This window comes from Canis lupus, chromosome 13 (genome assembly GCF_011100685.1).
Source record: "Canis lupus familiaris isolate Mischka breed German Shepherd chromosome 13, alternate assembly UU_Cfam_GSD_1.0, whole genome shotgun sequence".
NCBI lineage: Eukaryota > Metazoa > Chordata > Mammalia > Carnivora > Canidae > Canis > Canis lupus.
In genome coordinates, this window is record NC_049234.1 from 23,033,492 (window position 1) to 23,051,386 (window position 17,895).

General features: G+C 45.1%; 3 protein-coding genes across 32 annotated transcripts in view; 1 reads left to right on the top strand and 2 right to left on the bottom strand.

Annotated features, from left to right (window-relative positions):
• The window catches only part of TATDN1 (TatD DNase domain containing 1), a 64,062-nt gene extending 57,492 nt beyond the window's left edge, over positions 1 to 6,570 (bottom strand). For 5 of the 16 annotated variants that reach the window (XM_038555480.1, XM_038555494.1, XM_038555489.1 and 2 more), the window contains exon 1: positions 6,486 to 6,555. Coding sequence is in view for 2 of the 16 variants with exons in the window: in XM_038555483.1 (XP_038411411.1) it covers positions 6,486 to 6,507 (22 nt within the window). In the remaining 14 variants the exon portion in view is untranslated. Of the gene's footprint in view, positions 1 to 6,485 lie in introns of all 16 variants that reach the window. The other 11 variants (XM_038555481.1, XM_038555485.1, XM_038555492.1 and 8 more) reach the window with 7 other exon arrangements.
• Positions 6,571 to 6,607: 37 nt separating this feature from the next.
• NDUFB9 (NADH:ubiquinone oxidoreductase subunit B9) lies at positions 6,608 to 14,006 on the top strand. 2 transcript variants are annotated; one of them, XM_038555479.1, is made up of 5 exons: positions 6,630 to 6,768; positions 7,979 to 8,093; positions 9,523 to 9,715; positions 10,316 to 10,429; positions 13,779 to 13,996. In XM_038555479.1, the coding sequence occupies exons 2-5, from the start codon at positions 8,065 to 8,067 to the stop codon at positions 13,908 to 13,910; spliced, it is 468 nt and encodes a 155-aa protein (XP_038411407.1). In that variant the 5' UTR covers positions 6,630 to 6,768; positions 7,979 to 8,064; the 3' UTR covers positions 13,911 to 13,996. The 2 variants fall into 2 exon arrangements, with proteins under 2 accessions (XP_038411406.1, XP_038411407.1); XM_038555478.1 differs by lacking the exon at positions 7,979 to 8,093 and having other exon boundaries at positions 6,608 to 6,768; positions 13,779 to 14,006.
• A 690-nt stretch (positions 14,007 to 14,696) lies between these two features.
• Positions 14,697 to 17,895, bottom strand: part of MTSS1 (MTSS I-BAR domain containing 1) — a 161,839-nt gene continuing 158,640 nt past the window's right edge. For 13 of the 14 annotated variants that reach the window (XM_038555470.1, XM_038555476.1, XM_038555468.1 and 10 more), the window contains one exon: positions 14,697 to 17,638. In XM_038555470.1, coding sequence (XP_038411398.1) covers positions 16,938 to 17,638 — 701 coding nt within the window. In that variant the 3' untranslated portion in view covers positions 14,697 to 16,937. The remainder of the gene's footprint in view (positions 17,639 to 17,895) is intronic. The other variant, XM_038555465.1, reaches the window with a different exon arrangement.

Here is a 17,895-nt window from a genome sequence, read left to right on the forward strand (position 1 = left end):
CTGAATACGCTGGAGAAAGAGCAGATGCAGGCCAGGCTCTCTGATCTCCCTCCTTTCTAATAAAAGTAGGTCATAAAATTTCCCATGAAAAAGATACCCTCCCTATATCAAGAACAGAAGAATACTGTTATCTCTGTATTACTGTTAGATATCAGAGCAGGAGTAAAAGTCAAAATGAATCTGTACAAACAAACCCAAATAACCTTCATCATCTTCCATTAGTTTCCTCATACATTTCCTAGTCATTGTCCCATAACTTAGAGAATTTAAGCCCTTTTATCACATTGCCACTTATGCTTCTAGGCCTAACAGCTTCTTTGGGGTTTATTTTCCTTCTGAAGATCCCCATATACACAAAAAATAAAATGTCTATGCTCTTCTCCTGGTAATGTCTTATGTCAGTTTAATTCTTAGACCAGCCACAGTACCTAATAGGTTAAGAGGAAGTTTTTCCTCCTCTAAGGAGGCAAATACATTCTTTCTCTGGACTTCCTGTTTCTCTAAGTTCTCCTCTCCTATACTGGCTGGCCTCTGGGCCTCCCACTCCCCACACACCTACTCACCAGTATACAGGGTGGTTAAGGTAATTAACAGGTCAATGTGGAAGGGTCAAAGAAAAGTTCAGTTTGATTGCCAAAAAGTATAAATTTGTAAGCAAGTTCCAGGAAATACAATGAAATGGAGGAAATGCAATTATGGAAAGAGAATGGGCTCTGGAATGAAAATTCCTGGCCTTAAGAAGAATAAACTGAATGATGTTGGGCAAATCAGTAGGTCTTCTGGGCCTCGGTTTCCCCACTAATGAAGAGGGCGTAACATTTCTCCTTCTAGGGATGAAATGTGGCTCAAACTGGAAAATGAATGTGAAAGTATTTTGCAAATTAAAAGCCTTATAAAAGGGATGCCTGGGTTGAGCGTCTGCCTTTGGATCAAGGCCTGATGCTGGGATTGAGTACCCGCATCGGGCTCCCCAAGGAGCCTGCCTTTCCTCTGCCTATGTCTCTGTCTCTCATGAATAAATAAATAAAATCTTAAAGAAAAAGAAAAAAGCCTTATAAAATGTACTTACTATTATTACTGAGGACAGTATACATCCTGTAACAGGCCAGTTATGCAGGGAATTTTAGTTAACATTAGCTACAGTGCCATAACACCTTCAGTGATTAACACTCTCAATTCATTATTAAATAGCCAAAGTGAGTCCATCTTTTTATACCTAACTCATGATGTAACTAAGCAAATAAAGTCACCCAAAAATCCTACTCATTTAACTTGTTCAAAATGTCCTAATCTATAATAAGGGATACTCTATTTTCAATTAACAAGTTTCTATCACAGGGTCACCTGGGTGGCTCAACCAGTTAAGCATTTGACTCTTGGTTTTCGCTCAGGTCATGGTGGTGAGATAGAGCCCTATGTTGGACTCCATGCTTGGCATGGAGTCAGCTTAAGATTCTCTCTTTCCCTCTCTCTCTCCCAATCCACCCACTCATGATCACTCTCAAATAAATAAAACCTTAAAAAAAAGTTCCTATGTTGTCAACAATTATGTCTGTTGTCAACAAACTCAGAAAAAAAACTAAAATAGTATATGAGAATCAATTTCTAGCTTGAAAAACTAAAAGATGGGTGAGAGCATGATAGGAAGAAAAAAGACAAGGTAGAAAATTACTCCTGTGGAAGAGGGGGTGTTGAGGGAGTCATACACTTAGCGGTATGTAATCTTGTAAGGATCAGTGATGTTTCTTTTCCATTAATTTTTTTTTTTTTTAAACTGGCTGGCTTTAAAAGCAGTAATTGCTTTACTGCTAAAAACTACTTCCAGTATGGAGTTTTATTTCTCAAAACAAGAGTGGAAAACTGCTTGCAGCTAAAACAAAACCACATCTCCAGACTGATGCCTCACTGGGCTCAGTGAAGCATGTCCTATCACCGTTACCGATAATCTAGGGATACAAATGGACAATAAATAGGGCATTTAAAGTTATTTCAGAATTGCTTAGCCTTCAGATAGAACTTCAACTTTACAGAAAGTACAGGAAATTAGAGGACAAGCTGAACACCAGCACACAGCAATCAGACAAATCCAAAAGACAGAACTCTGCAGGGCAACCAGCCAAGTGCTTCTCCGAGACAATGCCACAGAAATATGCTAGATCAAGGGGTTGGTCAAGCTATTTCTAGCAGACCAGCAACTATTTTTTGTTTGCCCCTGAGCTAAGAATGGTTTTACATTCTTAAATAGCTGGGGAGGAAAAAAAAAAAAAGTCAAAAGAATAACAGGATTTTGTGAAACATAGAAAATGTTAGAAACTCAAGTTTCAGTGTCCAAGAAGTTTTACTGGATCACAGCCACACCCATTTGTGTGTATGGTGTCTATGGCTGCTTTTGAATGACCAGATCAGAGCTGAATATTTGCAACAGAGATCATATGTACACAAAATAAAAATTATACACTATGTGGCCCTTTAAGGAAAAAGCTGGCCAACTTCTGTGCAAGATACAAAACTTAAGGGCACCCAATGCATGGCTCTAGACTGGATGTTGTTTTGGATGTGACCACTTTTATAAGTTCTACCACATGAGAACGCGATGAGAACGTAGCAGCTAGAAACCAGGAAGAGGGTCCTCACCAGAATGCAAACATGGTAGTGCCCGATCTTGGACTTCCCAACCTCCAGAACTGTGAGAAATTTCTTATTTATAAGCCACTCAATCTGCAATATTCTTTTTTAATAGCCCAAATGGACTAAGGCAATCTGACATCAGCTTCTCTCTCAAGGTGCACTTACTGAGTAGGTGGCCTTTATCTCCCAACCAAACCTGTGCATTCCTTTCCACCTCACCCTCTACCATAACACTCCAGTCAACCAACTCCAGCCCCAACACCACTCTGGCCCCCTTCTGTTCTTTTCTCTACCTGACCCAACGTTTCTTTCATTCATAAATAGGATCATGATAACTGGACTCCTCAGTATTAGGATATAAAAACGAAGTCCTACCATGGTAGGATCTTGGCTCTGCTAATCTCTTTAGCTCCCTCCATGTCATCCTCCCACCTGCTCGGCCCCTTCCCCATTTCTCTCTGCTCCACATCCACTGATTTTTTTTTCCAGTTTCTCAAAAGTACCGTGTGCCCTCTTGCCACAGGATGCTTGCATAGGCTGTTCTGTTTGGAACCTTCTCTCTGCCTTTCTTTGCCTCTTTAATTCAATCTTTCAGAGCTTAGTTGTTCAAGTGTCACTTCCTCATGGAGACCTTTTCTGACCTGCCAGACTAAGTTTTGTTCCTCACCAAATACCCAGAGAACCATGTTCCCTTTCTTTGGTGCCCTCTTCTCTATAACTGTGGTAAAGACATTAGTGCGCTTATGAGGCTATCTCCACCATGAGACTGTGACCTGGTTTCTGACCACCACCAATTCCTAGCATTTAATACACTGGGTGGCATACAGTAGAAACTCAGTAAGTATTTTAGAATGAATGAATGACTAGGTTGCTCAAGGGAATCAAAGACAAATAATAGGATATATGATCTAATCCCTAAGAAAATGGAATTTATACCAAAAAAAGTGGCCTAAAGCCCCAATCGGCCTGCTTCTAGGGCCACAGGATAGGATCAGAATCCTGCTGAAAGAAAACTATAGAGTAATCTTAGGTATCTAAAAGCTGGATGGCCCAAAGAGATAATTATGCTATTAATTACTGCCAGCTGCTCTCTCATTGGCTCATGGAGGGGGACAGGGACTGCTAGAATAGGAACCATATAAAGCCATGCTTCTCAAACTAGGGGTGTTCCAGGGTGCCTTGGATGGCTCACTCAGTTAAGTGTGCAACTCCTGGTTTCAGCTCCAGTCAGGATCTCAGGGTGATGGATTGAGCCTCACATGGGGCTCCACACTCAGCAGGGAGTCGGGTTGAGGATTCTCTCCCCCTCTTTCTTTGCCCCTCCCTCCACTTGAACATATGCACTCTCACTTACTCTCCAAAATAAATCAATCTCTAAAACAAAACAAAACTAGAGGTGTTCCACAGAGTATGTAACACTGAGATTTCCTGGAGTATCAATTTTGCTTCAGAAGATTTAGGGGATAAAATACCTTCTTAATTTAAAAAGAGCACTACATTATTTCAAAGATAAACACAAAACATCCAAAGAAATGTAAATGCATCAAGAGTTACACACCACCCCTACGACCCCTAGAATACAATTCCTTCTATGTATAAATCTATTAAACAACTAGGGAAGGCTATACTTAAAAATTTTTAACACTGGCTATCTCAGGAGAGTAAGGGAAAAAAATGTATTCTAATTAAACCCACCTTCTTCTAGAAGTCTTTCTGAACTTATCTTGTTCAAATCCCTTTATCAGTTTTCTTATCACCAAAGTACTAAAACTGTATATATTGTTTTACCCATTCATTCATTCATACTTCCATTGAACCATCAGTGTATTAAGTCCCTGGGAATTAAACACTATGGAATATTTGCCGTAAGTGGGAAAGACAGACACATAAATATTTAATTACAAAATAATGTGTCAGAAGGTAGAATTATGAGGTCTGAAAGAGCAAGTAAAAAGCAAGCAAGAGAGTGGTCAGGGGGATATTAGAGGCAAAAGTGACATTATGGTCCCAAACTGCCACTCTAAAACCTTGTCTGAGTCAAGAAACAGCACGACCAAATGTCTATCAAAGATAAAAGGGATGAGGCTGGAAAAATGGGCAGGACCAGAACAAAGAAGGTTTTACCTGTTGTGTCAAGGACTTCAACTATCCTGAGGACAGTAACTGAAGGGATGTAATTGATTCTTATACAGACCACACTGAAGGCTGTATGTATGATGGATTTAAGGAGACTTGACTGGAGGCAGGGATTTAGTTTTAAATCACAAATAAATAATAAGCGGTCTTTTCCCTGTGGAATGTTTCATGGCCCTATGCCCATCTCCCCCACTGACTGTACACAGACTAGAGTAGAGAAGCAGACACTACACCTGGAAAATGTCTACAACTGCTGAGGACTACACCCCAGCCCACCCCAGGCTCTCCCACAGCATTTTTAAACTTTTGTGGCACTTAACACATTCTCCCCTGCACTTGCTTTGACTTTACATTATATAAGTCTGACTGTACCTGTCTCTCCGGTGTGCAAATTAACTACACCACTGAATTTTCCATAGTTCCACAAAGTTTTGGGGAAAAAAATACTGCTTAAACTAATTCTCAGATCTAAGTTTATAATCCTATTGTTTCTTCTGAATGCCAGACTACATTTCCAATTGCCCAGTAAACATTTCCAGCTGGATGTCCTATAAGACTCTCAAACTTAACCAAATCCACATGGATCGCACTATATCTCCTACCCATTGACAGACTAATCATGCTTCCACTTCATATTTAGGTATTTATCCCAACCCTGAGTCATCTCGGACTGTTCACTCTCCCTTACTGCCATGAACACAGCTGCCAAATGCTGCATCTGTACATCTCTTCTACCTCTCTCTCCCTCTTTCTCTGCTCTAGTTTAAGCTCAGAAATGTTTCCCTATCTCTCTCTTCCCCCCACAGAACCTACAGGAGTTGTCAACATTGCCTTATTACAGAGGAGGTGTGATCATTGCTGTTTTCCAGCTTCAAGGAGCTGGAAACTCCACACAAAGACAAGAATCACACCCAGCTTTACTCACTGCTGTAATGCAGAGCCTAAGGTTCCTGGTAGCTAACTGGCACTCCATGACTTAACGAAGGCTGAGCGCCTTCAGCGAAGCTCCCCTCTATACAGAGTAAAAGTAAACTCAGCCAGACCTCCAAGTCCCCAGTTCCCTTCCAGTCCTAGCTCTCACGATGTCCCCAAGCTTTTCCCAGGTGCCTCGTAGTAAATACTCTTACCCCTTTGGTTCTTGTCGCATTCTCCCTCTCCTGTTCTACTGACGGTGAAGATTATTGTACCTGGCAAGTAACAGAGCTTGTGTTTCTCCCCAGATGGTGATGCCAGCGGCTCGGGGGCTGGGTCTTTGCGCCCCGTCTTCCTGGGCCGGCGGCTGGCCCACCAGGCGTGCTCAATAACCGGGATAGGGACGCACGAAATAGTGACCGAACGGGTCGCTGGAAGCCGCCATCCTCTCCGACACCGAGCGGGGAAGGAAGGGGCGGGCGGGAGGTGCACGTGGGACGGAGGGCAATATAGTGAGTGGCCTCTTTTTTGTTCGGCCTACTTTTGCTTCCTTTTTTTCCCCTTACTGAATACAACGCATATGTTGAAAAGATCCTAAGTCGTGACTTGTACAGCTCGTTAATTTTCACAGGTGAGCAGGCCAGGACCGCAGCCCCCAAGCCGAGAAGCGGAACATCAGCGGCACCCAGAAGCCTCCCCGCGCCCTCTCAACCCTCAGAAAGCCGGGGGGCTCAAGTCCCCGGCCCCTGGCCGCAGTCGGCGACGCCCGTGGGTGGCCAGCAAAGCTGGAGAACCGGGAAGACGCTTACCCACGAACTTGAACCGACTCATGTCTGCAGCGCGGGCTCCTCCCCGGCGGGGCGGAAGCGGAAGCGGAAGCGGAAGCAGTCCCTGTCGTCCCGCCCTTCCGGCCTCCCCGCCCCGCCCCTCGGCTCGGCTCGGCTTCCGGCTTCCCGGGAGCCCCCGCGGCCTCAGGAGGGAGAGGGCGGCCATGGCGTTCTGCGGGCCGGGCGCCTACCTGACCCACCAGCAGAAGGTGTTGCGGCTTTACAAGCGGGCGCTGCGCCACCTGGAGTCGTACTGCGTGCACAGGTGGGCGAGGGAGAGCTGGGGCGCGGGGAGATGACTCCGGGGATCCTCTCCGAGGCCGAGAGGCCCCGGGGGACCGAGCGGCTCAAGGACATGGGGGACGAAGTGGGAGAGACACCGAGCGGGGTTCGAATCCAGGCCTCGTCGCTCCCGGTTGCGGGGCCTTGAAGGGTGGTTTTCTGTTCAGGAAGACCGACGCAGGACCAGCGCGGAGGGTTGCAGGAGGATTGAATGAAATAAAGAAGCGCCTCCAGCTCTAGTTGTCGTGCATCCGGCTCTCGCTAAAAAAGAGCTTTCTTCTCTGACCTTCTTGTTGCTAATCTGAGCAGCAGGAATTTGTGCATCCTTTTATTTAATCCTCGTAACAACTCCAAGAGTTAGGGATTATTTAGCCCTATTTTACAGGTAAGGAAACAGACGTGGAGAGTAACTCGCCAAGGCCCTACAGCTGGTGAGTTGGCGGCGCCAGGATTCAGACTAAGGTGCTAACCCCAAAGCATCACAGGTCCCCTTCTTTTTAGCTTCATGCCGCCCTTTTCACCGTTTTCACATCCACAAAATTCTTTGCCAGCCACGTAATTCTCTCTGTTCTCTCCATCTGTGAGTAGTCTTAGGACATAGTCTTAAAACACATTTTCGTGACCTGGGTGCAGTGCATCCTCGAGTGGCAGCCCAAGATGTGTGGATGCCAGGCCTCCACTGCCTCATGGGAATCCTAAAGCCTAGTCCCAGGAGAAGGGCTTCTAGGAGGAACCTCTAAAGGATGGAAATCTAAGTAGGTCTGGAGAAGCTGTGGAGGGTATCCTTAAAGCCCAAGTTGCATATTTGTAGCTTATTGGAAAGTCATTGACCTACTACTTCTCCTTGCTAGACAGAAAGATGGGCAGGTTCATTGTCAGTTGGGTTGTTAGTTTCTTCCTTGACTTTCCTTATTCATTCATCTGACAGAGTTTGCAACTCAGTTTCTATGCTGGCTACTGAATAAACAAAAATTAATAAGTCCTCTTTCTCCGGTGTAGCAGCTCATGGATTAATGGGGAAGATGGACATGTAAACAGATAACAGAATTATCAATCTTTTTTCCAAAACTTAGTGGTATTATTTATTTTTTAAAGATTTTATTAGTGCATGCAATTGCACAAGCAGGGGGAGCATCAGAGGGAGAAGCAGACTTCCTGCTGAGCAGGGAGCCTGACACAGGGCTTGATTCCAGGACCCCGAGATCATGACCTGAAGTGAAGGCAGATGCTTAACTGACTGAGCCACCCAAGCACCCCCAGAATTATCAGTCTTACAAAGATGAAGGAAATTGAGCTCCCAGAATTCAGGTAACGAACTGCATCTGAGAATATTAAAGTCCATAGTTCTGGAGGAAAGAAAGAAAGCATCTCTTGTAACACCGACCCAGTGGTTCTGAAGTCTCACTGATGTCCTCTCAGGACTTTCTTCCTCCATTTGTCTTCTTTCTTCCTCTATTTGTTCTCCATGTTTCTATCCCAGGTCCTTGGTCATTGATGTATATACTTTGGGCAGCCTCATCTAAGGCTGGGACTTGAGTTACCACCAGGGCTCACTTGTCTCAAGGGCTGTTTTCCAACTGTTAGATAACCCACAGCTCTCTGAAACTAAACTTGTCTTAATGCTTTAAAACCAAACTCTTTTCATTACCTCATTCTGTTTCTCTTCCCAGATTCCCTGTCCCAGCTAATAGCATTATTAGTAGTCCAGTCACTCAGCTTTAAGTCTTAGAATTTTTCTTAAGTACTCCCTACTTACTCCTCTGCCAGTGACAAACATATCTGTATGCTATGTACAGTTGGACACTCGTTTTTGTGAATTCTCTCCAGTGTATGATATTGTAGCTGACATTGAGAGGAGTTACCTGTCTGAAGTGTGTTTATGTGTTTTAGCTCATCAAATCTTTAGGATAACTCTAAGATCTAGTTACTGTTATTAACACTTCTGTAGAGGAGGAATCCATGGCATAAAGACATTGATTTATCCAAGATTACACAGCTAGTAAGTGGAGATTTAGTCTCCAGTGATCTGATTTTAGCAGACGCTCATAATTCTCTAAATGTTTCTCTCCTGTTTCCTACCATCACGGTTGCTCCAGGCCTTTCTTATACATGGCTTGGATTATTGTCAAAGCCTAAAGGATCTCTGCCTACTGTTTTCTTCTAGAACCTGACCTTCCCTTCCCTACAAATGTGCAGTTAGTGTCAGAATTAGCATTCAAACCCCAACCTGTGTGCTTCAAGCAATACTGTTTCCACTGCCTAACACCTCCCTTCCTACTCCCTTCCTACTCATCTTTGTAGCTCCAGAATTTAGCACAGTGCCTAACATAAGGTAGGAGGAAACTCAGTAAGTTGTCACTCAATGAGTGTTGAATGATCCTACAGATGCTATAGTTTTTCTCTTCTGCAAATTATCTTTTTTGTTTGTTTGTTTGTTTGTTTGTTTGAATCAGCATTCCTTTTTGGGCAGGGGGAAGGCGGGGGTGCGGGAAGTGGTTAGGTTGTATTTAATACAGTATTTTTTTTTTTTTTTTTTTTTACTGCTGCCATGTGGTGGGGGCTGCTGAGGAAGCAGTCATAATGATGTGGCTGCTCCATTGGCAGGGTTTGGGGAGGTGCCAGGTAATTAGGCTACACATCCAGAAGGTGTCAGTAGAAGTACAGCCTCTTGTCAGACAGTAATCCTGCTTAATTGAGTAGGTAACATTTCTAATCTCCAAAACCATTTTGGTTAAAGGGACAAATACCGGTACTTTGCTTGTTTGATGAGAGCCCGGTTTGAAGAACATAAGAATGAAAAGGACATGGTGAAGGCCACCCAACTGCTGAGGGCGGCAGAGGAAGAATTCTGGCACAATCAGCATCCTCAGCCTTACATCTTCCCTGAGTCTCCAGGAGGCACCTCCTATGAGAGGTACGAGTGTTACAAGGTAGGTAAGCACTGCACTGGCGATCACCTTCCCAGAGGCACTTTCTCCTGTCCCAAACCTCAGCCCCCAGACCCACTTGCCTTCTTAGGGGCAGCTGGGCAAATTTCTTGGCCTGCCAGTTGTAAATACATTTCTGTTTTCTGGGGTCTGTTTTTTCTCTCTCAGGTGACACTCAGGCTTATCTTTCTAAATTCAGCTCCAGGGTCTTACAGTGTCTTTCTGGCAAAGCAGAGTGCTAAATTACTTGGTATATAACTCCTGTGGGGATCTTAAAGGTAACCAATTCAGATTGGTGCTTAGTATTTCAGAGCAATTAGAGGGAACAGTTGCGCTCAGCATAAAGCTGCTGTGGGTATTGAGAGAATGCCGATCAGAGAGGAATGATGCTAGCTCTCTTGGGACTGACCTTGAGGCTTCTCAGCTCTCGGCTCTTGGAGGTGTTCTCCTTTATGTCGGTGCTGGCTCGTCCTCTGCTGTTCGTTGTGTAGTGCCAGAACAATCTGATGCTTGCAGCGGTTATAAAAATCCACTGTCGTGTTTGCCTTTTGCCTCTGGAGCAGGCCCCATAGGCGGCATGTCAGAAATTTCCTCTCCTGACAGGTTCCCGAGTGGTGCTTAGATGACTGGCATCCCTCCGAGAAGGCGATGTATCCTGATTACTTTGCCAAGAGAGAGCAGTGGAAGAAGCTGCAGAGGGAAAGCTGGGAGCGGGAGGTGAGTCTTCACTGCCTTTCACCACACGGCTTGGCCCCCATGGTCAGTGCCTGGAAGGGGCTCAGGTTTCATTACCCAGGTGCAGAGGTCCAGATTCCAGGTGTGACTGTCACTGGGGCCCCTTGCCTCTCAAATATACTTCCGTTTCCAAACGTGGTAAATGTAACATTTATAGCCTTCATGTGAATGGGAGACATTGTGTCACTGGTCTTTTTGGGTTTCCTGCTCTCTGGGTTTGCTTTTCCCCTCCTTTTCTCAGTCCCCTGCCTGACCTTGCTTCAACATCCCGTCCCTTAACTTTCCTTTCCAGCAGCACCTCGGACATTTTTCACTCGTGATGTCTGGTTTATGTTTTTAAAAGCTCAACTTTGTGGAATGAGAAGAATATATTGGAGAGGGTAAGAGGAGAAGTGGAGAGGCCAATTAGGGGTTGTTGCCATTTGGTCAAAAGATGATGGCAACCAGCACCAGGGCCGATGCAGTGAATAGGGAAGGAAATAGATTCAGGGTATCATTTGGGGGACTGTGAAGGCTGACCGAATGGGGGTCCACAAGGGACAGGGAGGAATCAAGAATGAGTTCCACGTTTTCAGCTTTAATACCTGGAGTTTGTTGGTGGTTTATTGAGATAAAGAAGAGGTAAAAAATGGGCACCTGAGTGGCTCAGTCAGTTAAGCATCTGACTCTTGATTTCGGCCCAGGTCATGATCTCAGTGGCATGGAATGGAAGTCCATGTCAGGCTCTGTGCTCTGTGGGGCATCTGCCTCTCTGCCCCTCCCTCCCTCTCTCTCAAATAAACAAATTAAAAAAAAAAAAAAATAGGTGTCAGGGGGACATGGCAAGTGTTGTTTTAAATTTGTTGTATTTGAGAATCCTTTGCCACCAAGTGCAGGTGTCAGTAGGTGACTTTGGGTGTAGGAATCTGGAACTCAAAAGGAGAGATTTGAGCTCAAAACAAATTTGTGAATTACCTATTATTTCAAAGGCCACAGAAATGTAGGAGATCCTCAAGAGAGAAAGAGAAGAAAAGTCACAGGCGCTCCCACTGATGGAGGTGAGGAAAGGAGGCAGCCAAGCATGCAGCAAGGGAGACGGGTGACAGCGAGTCCAAGAGAAAGTGTTTCAGAAATGGCTGGTCAGTGTTGGTCATCGCTAAATGGTGGAATAGGGTGAGGACTGGAGGTAACGCCCACAGATTGTGGCTGGAGGAAAGGCATTCGTGACCTTAACGAGAGCCTTTCTGTAAGGTTTAATCACACTGGTAGGAGTGAGCAGAAGGGAAGAGAGAGAAGATAGCTGTTGGGAAAGGGGAAGGAATTCCTGAGAAGTTTCTCTGGAACAGTAACTGGAGGCCATAGCATTATTGTCTTTTAAGATAAGAAATAACAATGGACGTGTGCTGAGATTTGGGGTGAGGGAGAAACTAAGTATTGAAGCAAGGTGGGACAGGTCAAGGAGCAAAGCTTTTGAGATGAGCATTGGGATCCCAAGCACATGTGGAGGCCTTTGAAGGGAGAACAGGTTCGTATTCTAGAAGTGTACGGAAGGTGCACAGAAATCCTGCTGGGCTAGAAGTTTTGGTGATGGAAAAGTGAGAGTACTATGTGATGGCATCTTTGTGTTAGCAAAGAGGAAGAGGCATGAAGTGGGTGAAGCCTGTTGGGAGAATGTGGAGAAGATGGAGTCATGGCAGAGGATGAGCTTGCTGGGAATAATAATAGGATTGCCAGGTAGCAGTGAAGGCCCATGTGAAGCTGGGAATAATTAATGTGTTGTGACGTTCGTTTGTTCTAGCATTTTTTGTCTTTCTAGCTACCAGCTGTCTGGGTGCAAACAGGAAGGTGGATGGTGCCGTGTCCAGTGGAGCGAGTCGAGAGACTAGAGGCCATTCAGAAGGGAGTGATTGTCATGATGGGATCTAAGTGGGTAAAAGCAGGCACGGACACAGGAGCTGATGCAGAGAACAAGTTGGGTCAAAGAATCTGAATTGGCAGTTTCTGAGTTTCAAGAAGCATTTTCAAGGGGACATTTAAGCACATGAGCTGGAGAGGGGCTCTGTGGTTAGATGGTGGAATTTGAGAGAGAGAGAGAGAGAGAGCATGTGAGTGCACGGGCTCGAGGGGCAGAGGGAGAGAATCCTCAAGCAGAGTCTCTGCTCAGCGCAGAGCCTAACACAAGGCTCGAGCCCAGGAGCCTGAGATCATGACCTGAGCCAAAGACAGACGCTTAACTGACTGAGCCACCCAGACACCCGATTCACAACTTTCAAAGTTATATGGTTTCTGGTGGTAAAATCCAGGATGTTGACTGCAGGAAGTCCTTGGCCAAGGTAGAGTGAAAGGAAAAGACCTATGACCAAGGAGGGCAGTGTTTGCTAAAAAATGTCTCATCTGGACACGGGAGGGGTGTTTATTCATGGAGAGCGGCAAGTTCATTCCCTAGGTGGTCCCTGATAACCACCACCTCTCCACAAAATAGTCCTTAACCTATTTCATCTCAGCGCTATTCAACAGCACATACGCTTGAGACTCAGGTCACCCACAATCCAGAATTGAGTTTTCTGGAGGAAGCTTTGGAAAGTCCTTGATCTGGTGAGAGGGTCTCTTACGTGTCCTCCTCTATCAGGACAGTGACAGTCTTGGAGAGCACTGGAACGGTGGTGGGGGGCAGTCTCCAGCAGAACAAAGCATATTTTCACATGTGACTTCCTGGTATTTCTTGTCCTGGTTACTATGTGAGGGGGGGGCTTTAAAATGAGTATCTCTCTCTAGTATATATGAATTAAGGTTTCCTAATGGTGCTTTTAGAGAGCGCTCAAGTGAGACAGTATTTTTTTTTAGAGGGAATAGGTAGGAGACTGTAATGAAGGGAATTGTCAGTCGTACACGATGAGTAAGAGGCCGGGTGGGAAGGTATCTTAGCTTTGCTGTTTTAAGAATAGGAAAACCTTTAAGAATTGTTTTTTATTTTTATTTTTTAAGATTTTACTTATTTATTCATGAGACCCATACAGAGAGAGAGAGAGAGGCAGAGACACAGGCAGAGGGAGAAGCAGGCTCCCTCAGGGGAGCCTAATGTGGGGCTGGATCCTGGATCTCCAGGATCACGCCCTGGGCCGAAGGCAGGCACCAAACCGCTGAGCCACCCAGGGACCCCAAGAATTGCTTTTTAGAGTAAAACTGTGGGTATAAACATAATGCAAGTATATATAAAAAACACTAAAAAAACACTGCAGTGGTGAGGACCAGGAAGCATGTAAATGTGACACAGGCACAAAGATGATACCTCAGTGCAGCAGATTTTTCCAGTTGGTTCGACTCTAATTATTCCTCCATCACCCCTTTCTAGGTGAAGCAGCTGCAGGAAGAAACCCCGCATGGTGGTCCCACCACTGAAGCTTTGCCCCCAGCCCGAAAGGAAGGTGATTTGCCTCCCCTGTGGTGGCACATTGTGACCAGGCCCCGGGAGCGGCCCATGTAGAGGAAGAGGAAGACACCGCACCAGCCAGCTTGCAAGTGAAATAAGTTACAGAATGTAACACACTTGCCCTAATAAAAATAACTCAACACGGTGTGACTGACGTGTCCTTCTGAGGCTTAGTGTGGTGCCGAGTGTCCTCTGCCCCAGTAAGTCCTGTTGGTGGCACGTGTTATCAGGGATAACAGCAGAACCAGATACAAGACTTACTCTGAGATTTGTTTAAACTCTAGTTGAAGGCTCAGTGACTGGAGGGAATATGAAGTCAAGAGAAGGTATGCAAATATTGAGGACTTGAAATAACCTTTTTGGTTTTCTAAAGATGCCACGACTGAAATTTTAGTGTGATTATAAAAGGATAACTCTATAAGCAGCACACATTCGGGAAAATAAGCGTGAGGTTTATGGGCTTCCCTCAGGAGAGGGGACTTGGGGGTTGGGGTGAAACTGCTCTGGGACGCTTCTGTTAGAGGCAGTTTTCCAGCTCTGGGCCTCTACTGTAGCTTCTGTAGCTTGGATGGTCTGAGGACTGCCAGGTAAGGGAACTGTAGAACTCTGTCGTGTTGGAAGAAGTTTCTTTAAAATGTGGAGCCATTTTTAAAACCGTCAGCCAAACCCACCTGGCTTTCAGTTGTTGATAACTCATTAGAATGGTGTTGAGACAGCTCATCACCACCATCCCAAAAGGAACATTCTGTGAGTTTCCTAAGTAAGCCCCAATCGGAATCTCAGTGCATCTAACAGCTGACGAAGACTTGTAACTGAATTTTAATAAGTCTTGACATTCAGGACTTTTTCTAGTGGTTCTTTATTTATAATGTAGGCTGAAGCAATTGTTACAAGGTAGAAGGGAGACACGTTACACAATTGTTATTTATACAAGTTTAGAACAAAAAAACTGCACAGGGAGAGGTCAACTCTCAGTACAAACTAGCAACTAAACCACAATAATTTACCTTTAGAAACGATTTCTTTATTTTTAGCTGTGACACTGCTTTTACAATATGCAAAAACACAAACAGAACTACCCAAGGTGTGTTGTCACATTCTTTCTACATTGAATTTGGCAACATTTTATATTAAATTTATTCAGATTATTACTAACGTTTAAAAACTAAACAAGTGAAAAGCTGTACCAAGGTACAGTTACATCCATTTATTTCAAAGGTTTAAAATACCACTTTTATCTATTGTAATTACCTTGCAGTGATTTCTGCTTTTGCAAAAACCATCTCAAGCATCATATGCACAATGCATCAGCTACTTTTAGTCATCAAGATTGGTGGGCTAAACCACAGGCACTACTGTTGCTTATATTCTGTAGAAGGAGCTTGTTTTTCAAAGAAAAAAAAGCTTAAATAGTTTCTAATAATCATGCCTTTGCTTTAAAGCCATAACATAAAATGCCCTTGAGCAATCACAGCAGTGTTAAATGTTAATATATAGAACAGTGACTATGCAGGTACGTTACTCTCACATCCAATGCAGTTATGTATTAAAGCATAAGGTTATGTAATTGAAGATCAGAGCCAATAGAAACCTGCAGGGTCTGGGGGACCCACCAAGCCTCCTGTTCCTTCAAGAGGAACTGACCCGAGTGCTCAGGGGGCTTGCTTGGTTTTTTTCAAACACTGTTGTTGTCTCCAAACAAGATCCCTTTAAATCTACAAATCTCTGTTGGCTTTAGGGAACGGGCATTAGAACAAATTTAACTTTCACTTAAAAAAGAAAAGACATAAATCCATTCCAAAAAACATTACCTAGAATACAAAAAAAAAGGGACAATATAGTGGTCGGATTCCCAGTGATGATAAATAAATCCTCCGCTCTTCAATGTTTGTTTGGTATGATGCCAATTAACTGCCATTTATTGAACAGAAGATAAGAAAAACAAGCCCCCAGATCGGTAAACACATTGGCAAGTTGCTAGATTCCAAGCTGGTTACCCTTGTTAAATCCGCTTGAGTTTGTTCAAAATATTTGGGCTTTTCAACGCACCCAGCCTGCTGGGTACAGGTAAGTAAAAGGCATTTGCTATGTCTAAGAATTCCCTGCTATCATTTTAAAATGTTTTTTCACATTTTTAAAACTGCCTTACCCTTTTTGGATGTATCTGGATTCAATGCAAGTGGGTACAAGAGACGAGTAACTGAAGTGGGGGGGGGTCTAGGTCTACCCGGTGGCAGCAGCATGCACGGGATTGGAGGTGGGTGCTGTGTGCAGTCAGGAGGAATCGTGGGAGAAAGGAAGTCCTTAAACACCCTACAGAAACAAACACTGCAATCCAGTATGGCTTATTCGGATGCATTTACCATGAAGCTACTAGAAATTCAACCTACAAGGCTACTCTTAAATGTTAACAGGATCGGCTATGTTGACAGTGTGCCCCTCCCACGGCCCTCCCCCCAATCCCAACAGTCTACCATTTCCAGATTCACTTCTCACTGAATATTGCTCATCAGTTGTTAGGCCTGTTTTTCTCAGCCAGAACATACTACATTTAAATGAAGATTTTTTACCCCTTTATCCGTTTTGTTTGTACATTAAAATAACTTGAATTTGCTTCTAAGCCAGACTACTACAATGCATCTACAAAAGCTTGCAGGAAAAAAAAGGAGAGAGAAATTAAAAGGCTGACTATAGTTATCCTTTTTTTTCTGAAATTAACTACTTTTGAGTTTCCCCTGCCCCAACCACCCCCCACCCATTATGCATTTAAAATTTTACAAAGACTTGTAAAAAAGTTAAATGGAATTTGGCACCTTCAGAAAAATCAAAAGGGAAACTAAGATTAAAATGTGCAGAAAGAAAACTCGGTATTTACAAATTAAAAGATCAAAGTTATGTCAGTTACGTATGTTGCTTTTAATTCTTATCTAAAGGTATCGAGTACTTTCAAAAGAGCTGTATTCTGAGTTGCCTACAAAATCTTTTGTTTGATTCTAGATTGGAATGGATCGAGACAAATTAGGTTTTATGAATTAAACAGTTCTTCCCCACTGGCAGCATTTCTTGGGAGCCTAAGAGAGCCTATGAGAAGCGGGGGGCGGAGCGGTCGTTCGTGGTGGTTTTCTTCAGTTTCACGCCCCTTCGGATGGCGTTCAGCATGTCTTCCCCTTGCGGAGTATCTCTCGGGCTCAGGTCTGCAGCGTCACTCTCCGGAATCTGGCCTGGGGAAGCGGTGGCACTTGAGGGATCCCTCTCCTGGTCTTCGGCCTCACTTTCTGGAATCGCCTGTCTGTGCTCCTCAGGGATACTTGGCTTCGGGCCTGGAAGAGGAGGGTTGACGGAGGCTTGGCCGCTCCACATTGAGGAGGGCATGCTGGTGACACCCGGGGGGCCCTCTCCCACAGAGGGCGACTCAGGGCTGTGCTCACCCCTCTCCTCTGGCCCATCCGGAGGTGCCGGCAACACCCCGGGGAGGTCTGGGACGGTTGGGGTCTTGACAGGGATCACGGGGGTCTTGATGGGGATGGGACCGGCTCCGATGGTCCCCCGGCGGACAGAAGGCTTGGTGGAAGGGGTCCGTCGGATGGTTGCAACCCCCGGGGTGACCATAGCAGGTCCGAGGGTGGTGGGGAGGCCAGCAGTGGAGGCTGGGCGCTTGGCCTGGAACATCCGCCGGTAAGACTGGCTGATGTCACTGTTTCTCGGAATGGTGGAGGACTTGTCAAACTCCTGCTGATCCGCCTCCTGGTCACCGCTTACGGAAAAGTAATCATAATCTGAAACTGAGGAGAAGATCCGATTAGGACCCTCCAAGGCAGCAGCTTTGCTTTTCGGTTCTTTTGTGTTGGAGGAACAAAAGGCACAGGACGCCAGGTGCTCTCCCCATGACCTCATCCCAAGCCGCCCCCCATCTCTGCACCATCCTCGAAGCCCTGGACACCCGAGAAGCTGCTGGCAGGAGCTCTGGCCCCCGATGTGCACCCTGGCACAGCGCGGGATGCCGCAGGCCCCTGCTCAACTACCGCAGGGCGGTGGGGCT